General features: G+C 38.4%; 1 protein-coding gene across 8 annotated transcripts in view; it reads right to left on the bottom strand.

Moving 5' to 3' along the window:
* The window catches only part of LOC123761376 (tRNA (uracil-5-)-methyltransferase homolog A), a 50958-nt gene that overhangs the window by 20331 nt on the left and 17622 nt on the right, over positions 1-13005 (bottom strand). For all 8 annotated transcript variants that reach the window (XR_011224745.1, XM_069313556.1, XM_069313587.1 and 5 more), the window contains exons 10-15: positions 12561-12666; positions 9858-9980; positions 7070-7262; positions 5210-5360; positions 3563-3660; positions 2888-2970 (exon numbers count right to left, since the gene is read on the bottom strand). Coding sequence is in view for 7 of the 8 variants with exons in the window: in XM_069313556.1 (XP_069169657.1) it covers positions 2888-2970; positions 3563-3660; positions 5210-5360; positions 7070-7262; positions 9858-9980; positions 12561-12666 (754 nt within the window). In the remaining variant the exon portion in view is untranslated. The remainder of the gene's footprint in view (positions 1-2887; positions 2971-3562; positions 3661-5209; positions 5361-7069; positions 7263-9857; positions 9981-12560; positions 12667-13005) is intronic.

Here is a 13005-nt window from a genome sequence, read left to right as displayed (position 1 = left end):
GTACAACCATTGTGATGGGATCCCTGGATTTGAAAGTTCTTGTAATCCATCCCATAATTTTCCTGACTGACAAAATATTTGCTTGGTTATGCTCCCTAAACGTTAAACACTATTATTCCCAAATCTTTTACATGCTGCTTTCCTACTATGGGCAGATTTGATTGTTTTTTTATTTACCCTGTGTTATGTTTAAGATTCTCATTTTTACTGTACCCGAGTACCTGGAATTTATCACTGTTGATCATCATGTTATTTTCTGCTGCCCAGTCAAAAACTTTATTAATATCTGTTTGGAGTTTTTCATGTCTTCAGCAGATAATATTCATGCTAATTTGTGTCATCTGCAACGAAGCTGTGACTTGTATTTTCATTTATATCTGATATGAGAATAAGGAAAAGCAATAGTACAAGGACTGTATCCTGTGAGAAGCAAAAATCTTCCTACTCTAAATCCATGTTGGCCTGGGTTGTGGAGGCCATTGGTCTCCATGAAACTGGTGACCTGACTTGATCACACTCTCAAATACTTTTATATGTGGGACGTTAGTGTAACAGGTCTATAATTCTTTGCCAATGCTTTGCTCCCTTCCTTGTTTAGAGGGGCTATGTCTGCTGATTTAAGCGCATCTGGTGTTACGAACCAGTATATCAGTGACGATTTTTTTTACTCTAACATTTATGTAGAAGTAATTAACATATTAACCCTTAAGATTGAATAAAGATGATAGATTGTGCCTTGTTACCTATTGTTATATATTGTAGGAATGAGAGTATTATTCATGTCTTGGATGAATAGCAGGTATTCATGTTGTAGGGGATTGGTATGTGAGGGAACAGGAGAGCGAGGAGGTATTTGGAGGTCTCTCTGGCTCGACAGGATATTGTGGGATTAGGGATGCCAACCCTGTTGCGAGTGTTTAGAATGCATGAGAGTTGCTAGTGTCTTCATGGCCCAGAGATGTTTTGCAGAACTCTAGAGTTGTATAGTTAAGAGTGTGAATGAAGGCAGTTAAGGCCAAGGATGTTTTAACCTATTGTAATATTGATTGTAGTGGATAATACTATGCTTGTAGAAGCCCGAGTCACCTCACACACACACATGGCAGACATGCGGACCGCTGCCAGTTTTCCTTCTCGTCAGTTACTGTACTTCTTATGTATGTCAGTATTTCAGTTTAAAGCTTACCTAATGTAAGCTGTTACATATACCTTTCACCTATATTCAGTCAGTAGTCTTGTTTAGCAGTAATGTTACTTTCAGTCCTTGTGCATGTGGCAGCAGACAGTTAGGCCAGGCCTGTCACCCCAGCCTGTGTGGAAGCCTATGTTAGATCATATGTATTTAGTTAGTACTGATTCATTTACTTACATGTTGTCCCAGTTATGATCAGCTAAATTTTGCTAATCAGTTTCTAAGTAAATGAATGATAGCTTAAGAGAGATGGCTTAGTAGGGAAATCACTAGCCCTGGGCAATTGAACGCATTCGTCCGACTGCAGGCCGCATGCTGGCAGAAGCGCCTGCGGCAGAAATGTGTTTATACTTGGAGTGAAATAGCCATTTGATTAGTATTCCCCTGTAAGGTGGGGAAATTCTTATTATTGTGACTGTTATCAATAGCTGTGAGCACGAGAGACTGTCTCCATTCTGAGCAGGTCACGAGGTATTAAAGTGTGTAATTGTGTGGGACAGCTTATGTATGTTATGACCTGTAAATACACTGGAGTTTTAGTTCAGTTCACTTTTCATTGTCCTCATTTTCTGTGCTAATGTACAGAGTGGGGTTAAATTAGTGGAATACTGTCTATTCTTGAGCTGTATGGGACAGTATGTAACATCTGGTATCTTCCCAGTATCCAAGCTCTTCCTCCACACCATACTGAGTGCCTGTGCTACTGGCACTTTGCATTTCTATAAATGTTGAATTCCACGAGTCTGGACCCGGGGCCGAGTGCATGGGCATGTCACTTTCTTTCAAAATCTGCCACGCTCGTGTTGATATCAGTTCCTCAGTGTATGACCCTTCATTTGTACGAACAGGTCCAATACTGACTGTTTTTTTGCCTTTGATTTTACACACGTGAAGAAATATTTTGGGGTTTTCTTTATTTCTTGAATTGCTTTCTGCTCTAGTTACCTTTCTTCAATCTCCCTGTTTAAATTAAAATTATTCCTTCTTTGCAGGAAAAGTTGTGTCTGCTTAAGCATTACTGTTATTTTTTCCTTCTTTTGTAGTTTTGTCTGCATTCTCTTTCTACATTGGACCTCTTTTTGGCTTTCCTCAAAGGAATATGTTTCAGACAGACTTATATGCTTCAGAAGTTATTTTTCTATTCCTTGTGTGGGAATTGTATTACTTAGAACAGTTTCCCCATTGAATATTTGCAAGTTCCCTGTTTATTTTTTACCAGTCTATCCTTTTATTATTAAAATTGAATATACTGAATAACTGTCTTTGGGAGTAGAGCTTCAGGAACCCTCTCCACGAGGCCTGATCAGAGACTGGGTCAGGAGGGATGTCGCTCCTCTGAATCAGTGCAAGGTAACCTCATATTTAATATCTTATTTTATCAATTTTATTATTCTGTATATATATGTCCCATTTGTAAGCCACTTATTTTTTAAGCTGAAGTCTAAAAATAAACATTCAGAAAGAACCATAATTTGAATAATCTAATTTATTCATATTAACTATGCAAGTTGATTTTTTTTTTAATTTTGTCAATGTCTTGCAATTTGCAAAATGCAATTATTACCAATATCAAGTGTTAAATTCCAGCTGATATACAAGCTTTACTAATAAACAATGCAAACCTTTTTAACAAATAATTTACAAAGATCTTATAAATATTAAAAAAGGGTAAATTAATGAAGAAGGAAAACTCACTGTGGGTTGTTGGAAATCATGTCCCTGTCTGGGTCTCTGAGGAATGCGTTTGAAGTACTCCTCATCTCGTGGAAGTGGGTTTCCTGAAACAAAAAGGTTTTGCTAGTTTAACCTTCGTCCATCATACTTCCTTAATCAGAAGACTTTATGGACTAATCGTGGAAGGTATCCCCAGTATCCATGCCAATAATGTAAACAATTATTAGAATTTTGAAATATATGAATCCTGAATCACGATACAGTACCTATTACAAGGAATACTTAATTTTGGAGGCCGAATAATATTAGAAATATAAATATGTTTGATCAGTCCATTGAGGAAGACATTCCAAGTTCAAATGCAAATTCATCTTACAAAAACAAGTTTATGAGAAGTATAAAACCCAACAGGCCACACCTGGCGCAATTATACCTTTCAACTTACTAATCATGACACCCAAGACCCCAACTAATCATGACACCCAAGACACCCAACTAATCATGACACCCAAGACACCCAACTAATCATGACACCCAAGACCCCCAACTAATCACGACACCCAAGACCCCCAACTAATCATGACACCCAAGACCCCCAACTAATCATGACACCCAAGACTCCAGCTAATCACGACACCCAGAACCCTTGCGTACACCCTGCTATTTATTGAAGTAAATAAAAATTGATTTATTTACCTTCCATTATCCGACGCCACTTGCGCTCCTCCCACCGCTCAAACAGTATGACCAGCTCATAGTGAGGGGTGTGGGGAAACAGGTCAACAGGTATTGCTCTGTATGGATAGAAATCTTTTGTAAATTGTTCAATACAATACAGTATTTATATTTCATGTTAAGTGTTAATATAAATACTGTATAATAAAAATTATAATACAGTAATAAATTATAGGTTAATAAAATACAAGTATTATTATATAGTGTAAGAAAAAAGCACATTCACAGGTGACACTAATCTAATAAGATGAACAGTAATTTAATCATATGACATCCACCAAAGCGTTACTCCATTTCTCAACCCATAAATGCCATATACAGTACTAGTCAAAAGTATGTGTCGCCTTGAGCAGGACAGCACATATTCGTGGAGGAGGAGGAGGATGGGGGGGGGGGGAGATTTGGTGGTCTGGTGGGTGAAATATTTTAAACAAAGTACTGTACTGTATACAACGGCATTAACTCTCTAGAGCGACCACAATACCAGAGCCGGGGGGCACTTGGCTGTCATCACGAGCGGTTATCTTGAGATGATTTCGGGGCTTTAGTGTCCTCGCGGCCCGGTCCTCAACCAGGCTTCCACCCCCAGGAAGCAGCCCGTGGTTGTGTGCTGCATTTTGCTCCCTGGCCATCCATTGTTTTTTGCACTAATTAGCAATTTGTGTAGTAGACATTGCTATTATGTGTCCAAAAACCTACCAACGAAATAAGCAAAGAAACCATTACTCAGATTGCTTTAAAAGATGCAGGCCACAAAAGAGAATAATTTAATTGCTGGGTGTGTCCAAGTCAACATGAAGTATTGAGTGTTTCTGTGGGGGGAAAACAGAGGTGGCACACCATCACAGAAACATCTGTCGTCCCAGGAAAACTTTTTCAGGGTTTACACCCGGTTGTAACATGAAGGGTACTCTCCAATGAACATTTTAAACATTCAGAGATCTTGAAGACATCTTCCTGGGATGACCAGACTGATGTTTCTGATGGTGAGGCATCACTCTTTCCCCCAGGAAATGTGCACAATACTTCCTCATGTCAAATTAAATACACCCCAACAATTAATTTATTTCCCAACTTTAGTGGTGTGCTTCTTTAAAGCATTGATTTCTTTGCTTAGTTCCTTGGCAGGTGGCATAATACCATCAACACCACTGCTAATTGGTATAAAACATACCTGGAGAGGGTTTCAGGGGTACTTTCACCCATTGGGAGAGGGAGAAAAACAAGCAACCGTCCCAGCTGTGTGACTCCAGGAAGCTAGTGCACATCATGACATCATGAACTTGACGCATATATCTCTCAAATATTTCACCCACAAGACAATCCCCCCCCCCCCTTTTTTTTTCTTTTCTTTTTGCCACAAGTGCAGCCTCTAGCAGAGTGGGACATACTTTTGTCTAACACTGTACGCTTGTTACCACGCAACATTTCTTCGCCACTAGTTGCTTCAACATAAGATCACATCTTCCAAAAGTAATTCCAATTATAATTGGCACAGAAAATTCAATCTATTGCTCATTGTAGGGAATACCAGAATGAACAAATCTATTAAAACTGAAGAATGAATCCATTCAATGGCATACAATACTACAATTTTGTGCAGCTTACCTTAGAGGTATGAAGAATTCACCTTTATACTGCTTGCTCTGTGGTCTTCCCAGGTTGATAAAATTCTTGGAAGCAACAGTGGGATCACAAGATACATACACCAGACGTTTCATGTTGTCGCACTTACGAAGGCCAAACACAACATTACCATCTGCAAACAAATGCCTCACTATAAAATGAGAACTGTATCACCAGACTATCTAAATACTGAAAATATTTGAAATTCTTGCATGCACACTCATATTTTCCTTCTAGTGTACAAAGGAAGATGAGATGAAATTTCAAGTTGTGCACAGCAACACTTCTAATACCCTTTAATCAGTCTGCCCTCTCGAATACTACATCGCATTTTGAATGTCAAAAGTCCCCACAGACAAAATATGACGTACTATAAATCATAGTGGTTCACAAACATTTAAGTTTCCTATGTGTGGCTCCAGTGGTTAGGTTAGGCTAGGTTTGTGTAATTCAGTTCACCACTTTGTCAGTTATAACAACAAGATGATGGGCTGCTTCAATTCTCAATATTGAAAACTATCAATTACCAAAATGACTTCACTCCAATGTATTATTATCTTGCCATATAGAGCAGTTACATTGCAAGCAGGTAGTATAAATAAATACATTATGCAGAGATAACCTGTAAAAACAAATGTCAAGTAAATTCCACTGCAATGTGATTAACCATTAAAGATTGGCTATCATTTGTCCTAAGTCACTACAGATATTGTCATGTGCCAGTCTTAGTTATTCTTGCCTGTTTTTTACATAACTGATGTACAGTTATTATATCTATATGAACATAATAGAATAAGTACACCAAGACTCATAAACAACTAAAATTATTTAGTAATACTTTCAATGCGATGACTCGTGTACAGACCTTCGGTTATTATCAAATAAAAAAATGTTCGTCTTCCTGCCTGTGTTGGAATATTTCTGGAAGACATTTCTAGACAAAACTGCAGGAAAGGAGTAGTAGGTTGAAAGACATTTCCTTAACCCATCAACTGCATATAACCAAGGTTGTTGCATCGATGGTGAACAAAAAAACAGGGCTTTCTTTAGGTTTTGCGAAGATTTAAAACTTCTGCAGGTATACAGGGCTCGAGTAAACAGATGGCATCGTGAAAATAATCATCTGTATCCCTTCTGACTGAGAGCCTCAGTGCCAAGGGTGACATATAGCAAGAGCTCACAGCACCACTGTGCAGCCAAGGAACCCCCCCCCCTCTCTCGGGGGTGCTACATCATCACTAAACACTTTGCTTGGGCCTGCAAGCCACCCGCTGCATACCGCAAGGTAGGCCAGACGGTGCCGTGAGCGCACAACCACAATCCAATATTTATACTCTCCAGTTTTCTCACCACAATTTTCATGCTACATCATTCATTTTGGTATCAAATTGGTGCAAGACATTGGTGCACATTTGAAAACAAGTCGCATAATAATCTGAAAACAAATGGAATTTTGGACGCACTGTGGACGCACACTGACACACGCACTCCCCCAAACTACATGTAATTATTTTGGACCCAAATAGCATTTTACACAGCAAAAGTATTAATGATACCCACTCTGAGAGTTCAGACCTTTTGTGCTACTGATCACAGGTATTGTGATGGTAGTGTACCAGTATTAGGTGTAGAGGGTTCATGCTAGTGGTGGATTAACAATAAGGGGTTGGTGATATTGGTTGTGGACAAGAAGGAAAGAACATCAAATAATGCTATTACACTCACGAGTAAAAACTATTTTCTAAGTTCTTATATAATCTGCTAATGTTGGATAACTTATTAATACATTTGATGAACACTACAAATGGATTATTAAGCATTTAAAAACCATTAGGTACTTACTAAGGCCAGCACGAGGAGGATCAACAATACCCACAACGTTGACTTTTGAACAGTTTTGCACCAGCACTTGCATGTTCTCCTCAGCTTTTCCAGTAAACACAACTATATTATCCATTCCATTTTCCTCTGCATTAAAGCGGGCATCATCAGCCGCTTTATCAACCAACTCTATTCCATATACTTTTAGGCACCGCTGAAATACAGATGTAAACATCAATATTTTCACCAGGTAGGTATGCATTAGTCATAAGATGATATGAGGGGAATTGACTAAGAAAATTAACTGAAGTTATTCAAAATGACACGCATCTATTCACAGCATTATACTTGTATATTATACAACTTCTAAAATCAAGGTTAATTGGGACTAAACACCTATTTATATTTAAATGTTTAGGGGATTTCTTACAACACAGGAGAGAACACAATGTTATAAACTGCATTTACATAGGCCAGTGCTGTCACCTGTTACATCTAGTTCACTCTGAATCAAAAGGTTGAAATTAGGTGGTCATTCTTAACAGTGAATATGGAGAAGTAAAAACTAGCTTTTCATGCCCATTAGCCTTCTTGTGTTAACCAGTTTAATTTGAATTTTCTTGATGTTTGAATGCAATCATACCTGGTTAGAAAGTTTTGGGTGGTGGTGGTAGCTTAACTTTTTAACCACCTGTAAAGTAAGATAATTGTCAAAAAGCATTAGGCCAGTACAACTATATACCACTTGGACCATCGAGTATTGCACTCTTCGTTTCAGGTACGCCTGCAAGAAGTAAAGTCGTTGCTCCACCGACAAGACCAATTGGTTGGGAACAGGACAGGAGTATTTCATTATATTATTTCAATTTATTTTCATTTCCAGTTTCTATTTTGATTTCTTCTCTCCTCTTAGGGTACTAGATTCAGTTTTCAGTTTTTTAACCAATTTTCATAGCTCTGTTCTCTTTTTGAAAAGAACCTTTAAACGATTCTTCGCGGCGGGGATCGTATTCCAGGGACCTGCCCGAAACGCTACGCGTACTAGTGGCTGTACAAGAATGTAACAACTCTTGTATATATCTCAAAAAAAAAAAAAAAAAAAAAAAAAAAAAAAAAAAAAAAACCTTATTTTGAAGGTTTTATTAATTTTGTATAATGTTCCAGGACATAGGGTGTACTTTTGAGACCTTCACCCTAACCTTAAATGTTATGTTTATCCACTTTGATCAAGGCATTATATCAGCCTTTAAATATTATTAGAAAAGGGTAACATTTGCACAGCGTGGATGGTACAGATGGTCTTTGTAAGCCATCACTTCCCGATTCTTAGAAAAATTACATGGGGCACGACATCAAGAACATCAGCAAAGCATGAAAAAGTAAAGATCTCAACCATGAATGGCATTTGGCAGACAATAAGAATGTGCACAACCTCAATTTCAGCTGTTTTGATACCACAGCCTATAAAATGGTCACGATTGTTAGGTCTGGTCAAAGGGTTGGAGGAGAAGGGTTCAGCAGTGTTTAAGAAACAGCAATCGTTGAGCCCCATGGTAGGTTTGGGCGAGTTAAGATAGAATTGGGTGGAGGAGGTGGAGGAGGTGGTCAAGTCCCCAACCCAACCCAGGCAGGAGTACTTGCCAAACTGTATTTGCTGGGTTTGAATTTCACATCTCTGGTCTTGCCATACAAGTCTTCAATCAACTGATGCGCAGGTTGCGAAGACTACCGCACTCTATCAATTATTTTCGTAGCTGTGAATGGAGTTTGCCTCTACCACTCACATTAGTGCATTCAACTTGTTCACTATGACCGCAAAATTTATTTCTAATGTCTGTTGCTCAATTGAGTACTTGAGCGTCCATCTGTGTTTACTTGGAATGGGTGGTACACAAACAAGGCATCTGGGCTTATCTGCCCTGTCAATTACCCTGATAATTTTATGCAATAATCATGTCTCCCTTAACTTTTCTGTCTTTCAGTTACTGGTTTTATTCCTGTAGTCTATCCTAATAACTCATCTTCGTAAGATAGCTGTGACGATTAGTCACCAATCCTTAACCCTCTAAGTGTGCACTGTTATGTATTAAGCCCTTTTTCCAGGTACACAAAAAATACTTAATTACCTCAATATATCTTAAAACTAACATTTCAGGTTTGAGAAGAAATCTAGTATTTTAATTAAAATTAATTTTTAAGTAAACTATTTGCAATAGATTCCTCCTTCCAGAGGTCTCTTAGTGTTGAATGACAACCACACATTGTATCTAGGAACCTTGAATAATAAGATGCACATTAAACTGTTCACAAATGACAGGAGCTCCATCAATCTATCGTTTGAGAACGACAGAAGCAGTTTAAGGGTCAAGTGTCTACCCAGCAATAATTTGAGACCTTGTTGTAATCTGACTGGAAGATCCTATTCCAAAGAAAACTGGTAAGCTGTGAGAGAATGCCTAAGTATGCTAACAGTAGACAGAAGTTAGCTGCTCCTATATCTACTGGAATTTATTACATAAAAAAAACGATTCTGTATTGAGAAATCAGCACACCACTAGAAGAAATTATCAATATCAAAATAAGACCTATCTTAACCTTGTGTGATAAGCTCAGAAAACTTAAAATGATAATGGCATTCCAGTGCAAGTTGTCATGACAATATTTTCTCCAAGATGCAGTTTATATTTGAGTAAATACAGCACTGTAGTTGCAATGGGGCTACATTAATAAATATAAAAAACATGCATAAATATCTATTCAAACTATGCATTTAAAACAATCAAACAAGACAAAACCTTTCAATACTAACATCTGCAAGAGAAATGCCAATTGTGCCAGTGCCACAGCAGATGTCCAGAATAGCTGATGTGCCGTCCAGTTCTGCCAGCTCTCCAATTTTGTCATACAGAAACTCTGCAGCAGATGTATTTACCTGAGGGCAAAAAAACTTACTAGATGCAAATGGTTTAAGGGGGCCAAGTCAATGTTACTTAATGATATTTTCTGATTTCTCCCTTTGTAATATAATTTAGCCTAAAAAGATAAGCATGGTTACTAAAAACCAAGTTTATAAAAAATTTAACTGCAAGTACTTGGTTGCAAAATCATGTAGAATGTATTTAATTCGTAAGCTGGGAGAATGGTTACAGCTTGGAAGCAATTTGATTCTATTTTGAAGACAATTTGCCGACTCTCAATGGCTACTCGCAAGCAACTAAATTAGTTACTTTTTTGTACTGGTTACAAAAATGCACAACTCTGCGCTTGAGAGGCCAGATCAAACTCACCACATAACTTGAAGCAATAAAACATCAGCTCATTTCATCAATTCCTTAATTGTACCTGTCTTCCAGACTATAGCAGTGTGAAAACCATTATGGAAGATGCAGCAGAAAATGTAGAGGGGGTAAAGAATGGTATAATGAAAGGAAGGAATATTAGTATAGGAATTAAAAATGGAAACAATATACTACTACCAATCCTGACACATTGAAATTAAACTTAGGCATGGAAAGGGACAATACTCAAAGAGAACTAGTGGTAATTAGTTGGTAGCATAAGCACGGTATAGGGAAAAGGGCAAGTTTGAAAGCGTGACAGATTTTGTGCAGTAATAAACTCTACTTGAGAAAGTTCTGCTGTGGCCATCCTTTAATGGAGAGGTTCCTGAGGGATTAATACACCAGGGCTGAAAGTAAATAATACATTTTCATTGTGTAACATCCCCACCAAAAAGCAGTGGTGCAATAGGTAGAGCGAGAGAATGCTATCAACATCAAAAGCCCAAGACTTTTCAACATTCCCCGTTAACATAAGGGGAATTACTGGCCAAACCTCTCCGGGTGCTCAAGATAGAACTCAATAAACATCTCCAAAGGATACCTTATCAGCCAGACTGTGATTCAGACATCCAAGAACCTGGTTGACCAGACCACCAGCCAGGAGGCTGGTCTGAGACCAGGCCGTGGGAACATTGATCCTCGGAATCACCACAAGGCAGTCTAGGTAAGTACATCTCCCTTCTCTCTTTCTGTTCTGACCTCGCCTTTCAGAATCTATTTGTATATTGAAAAGAAATTCCTTTCATTGCATTGCAGCCTGTGAACAGCTTGGCTCCTCACACTGCTAACAATTGGGCTTGGATAGTAGGGAAGTTACAAAGGTGAGTAAGGGAAGAAAAAATGCCTTGAGAAAACAGGCCCAGTAACACTAGAAATATGCTTGTTCCATAACACTAGGGGAGGTGGGGGAGGGGGGGGGGAAGAGAGAAAGATGCCAATTGTAATGAGAATGGCACTCCCTTTAAAGGTGAAGAAAACAAATCACACAACTTTAACATCCCATCCCATGCCAGGAATGACAGGAAGGCTATGTAGACAAAGGGAAATGAAAGAAAAAGGAGAGGGGGAGTGATAATTTACTAGGAAAATATTGAGGGGACTGGTTCCAACTTGTACATGGAAATAACTCCACATTAGTCCAGGAGACATGACAGGAAGTGTAAAATTACTCCACTGAAAAACAGTGGAGCAATAGATATTTGAGGGAATTCTATCAATATTTAGGGCCCAAAACTTTTCAACATTAGCCCCTCTAAGAGGCATAACCAGTCAACCTTTCATGGTGCTAAATGAGAACTTTTATACCTTCCAAATACACCTGAATAACCAGGCTGTGATTGATACACCAAGGATGCCAGCTGCTGTGCAGTGTCTAACAATCTGGTTGACCAGACCACTAACCAGGAGGTCTGGTTAGAGACTGGGCCATGGTGACATTAATCTTTGGAACCAACACAAGGAAAGGCATAACTCAGAACTATCTTGAGGTTATCTTGAGATGATTTCAGGGCTTTAGTGTCCCCGCATGTCCCTTTAGTGTTAGTGTAAACATAAGATTAATGATGTAGAGGGAAAAACAGTAGTTGGGAAATGGTAAAATGAGGGAGGATGATAAGTAAAAAGAAAACATGAAGACCATTCAAATGTCTTCCATCTATATGAGCCACATTTTATAAGCACGACAAAATCACATGAACATGATGTATCAATGAGAAAATCAGTAAATGCCATTAGGAGGATTCGATTGATTGATTGTACACCTAAGCCCACACCCTAGAACACTACACCACACCATATAGTCAAAAGCAATGCAACCCCTGATAGGGCTTCAGTGGAAGCCTCAGAACCCCTAGAGAATTCAGTTGAATCCCAGATTGCAATGCTTTTGAACATATCATGGTGTAGTGGTCTAGAGCTTGGGTTTGGGAGTACCCAAAGTGTGCAGTTTGAAATTCTCCTCGTGGCTCCTACCGATTTTCCCATATTATAAAATTAACAGTTCAAAACCATTCATTAATTCATTACCATCATCCCATGCACTACTTTCACGGGATAAGAAGGCATCATCTTTGTAACAAAAGGATAATGATAAATATTAGAGAAAAGGATATAGATATTGAAAAATATCAATAACTCCTCCATAGTAAACTACATTGCAAAAAATTCCTCACCTGTAGAAAAGCATCTGGGGACACACGGAATTTCTTGTCAAGAATACTTTCAGTGATATATTCCAGACCCCATAAATGTTCATATTCTTCCTCTTCACCTTGCTCTCTGTTGAAAAATAATATTTCAGTTGCTTAAGTCTATGATGTCTATAACAAATTGTGTCACTGAATTAAGGAAGCATCACTTTACAAGAACATTATTTCCTTCCTTAACCCGAGTAAGATTTTAAAATTTTAATTGGGATTTGTCGACCACAACTGTCACACACTGTTTGGCACAATATTCTTAGCACCTCTGCCTTTAACTGCAACTGTAATTAATAGTCACGAGTTAAGGCATGTGTGTTACTGTATGAGCTCTATTATCCGAAGCCCGCTGAACTGGATATTTGGGATTATCCTGCCAAAATCGCATCCGAATAATTTTCTAGCAAAACCTCGCCAT

This window comes from Procambarus clarkii, chromosome 7 (assembly GCF_040958095.1).
Source record: "Procambarus clarkii isolate CNS0578487 chromosome 7, FALCON_Pclarkii_2.0, whole genome shotgun sequence".
Lineage (NCBI taxonomy): Eukaryota > Metazoa > Arthropoda > Malacostraca > Decapoda > Cambaridae > Procambarus > Procambarus clarkii.
Note: the sequence above shows the minus strand (reverse complement) of the source record. Positions and strands in the feature narration are given on the sequence as shown.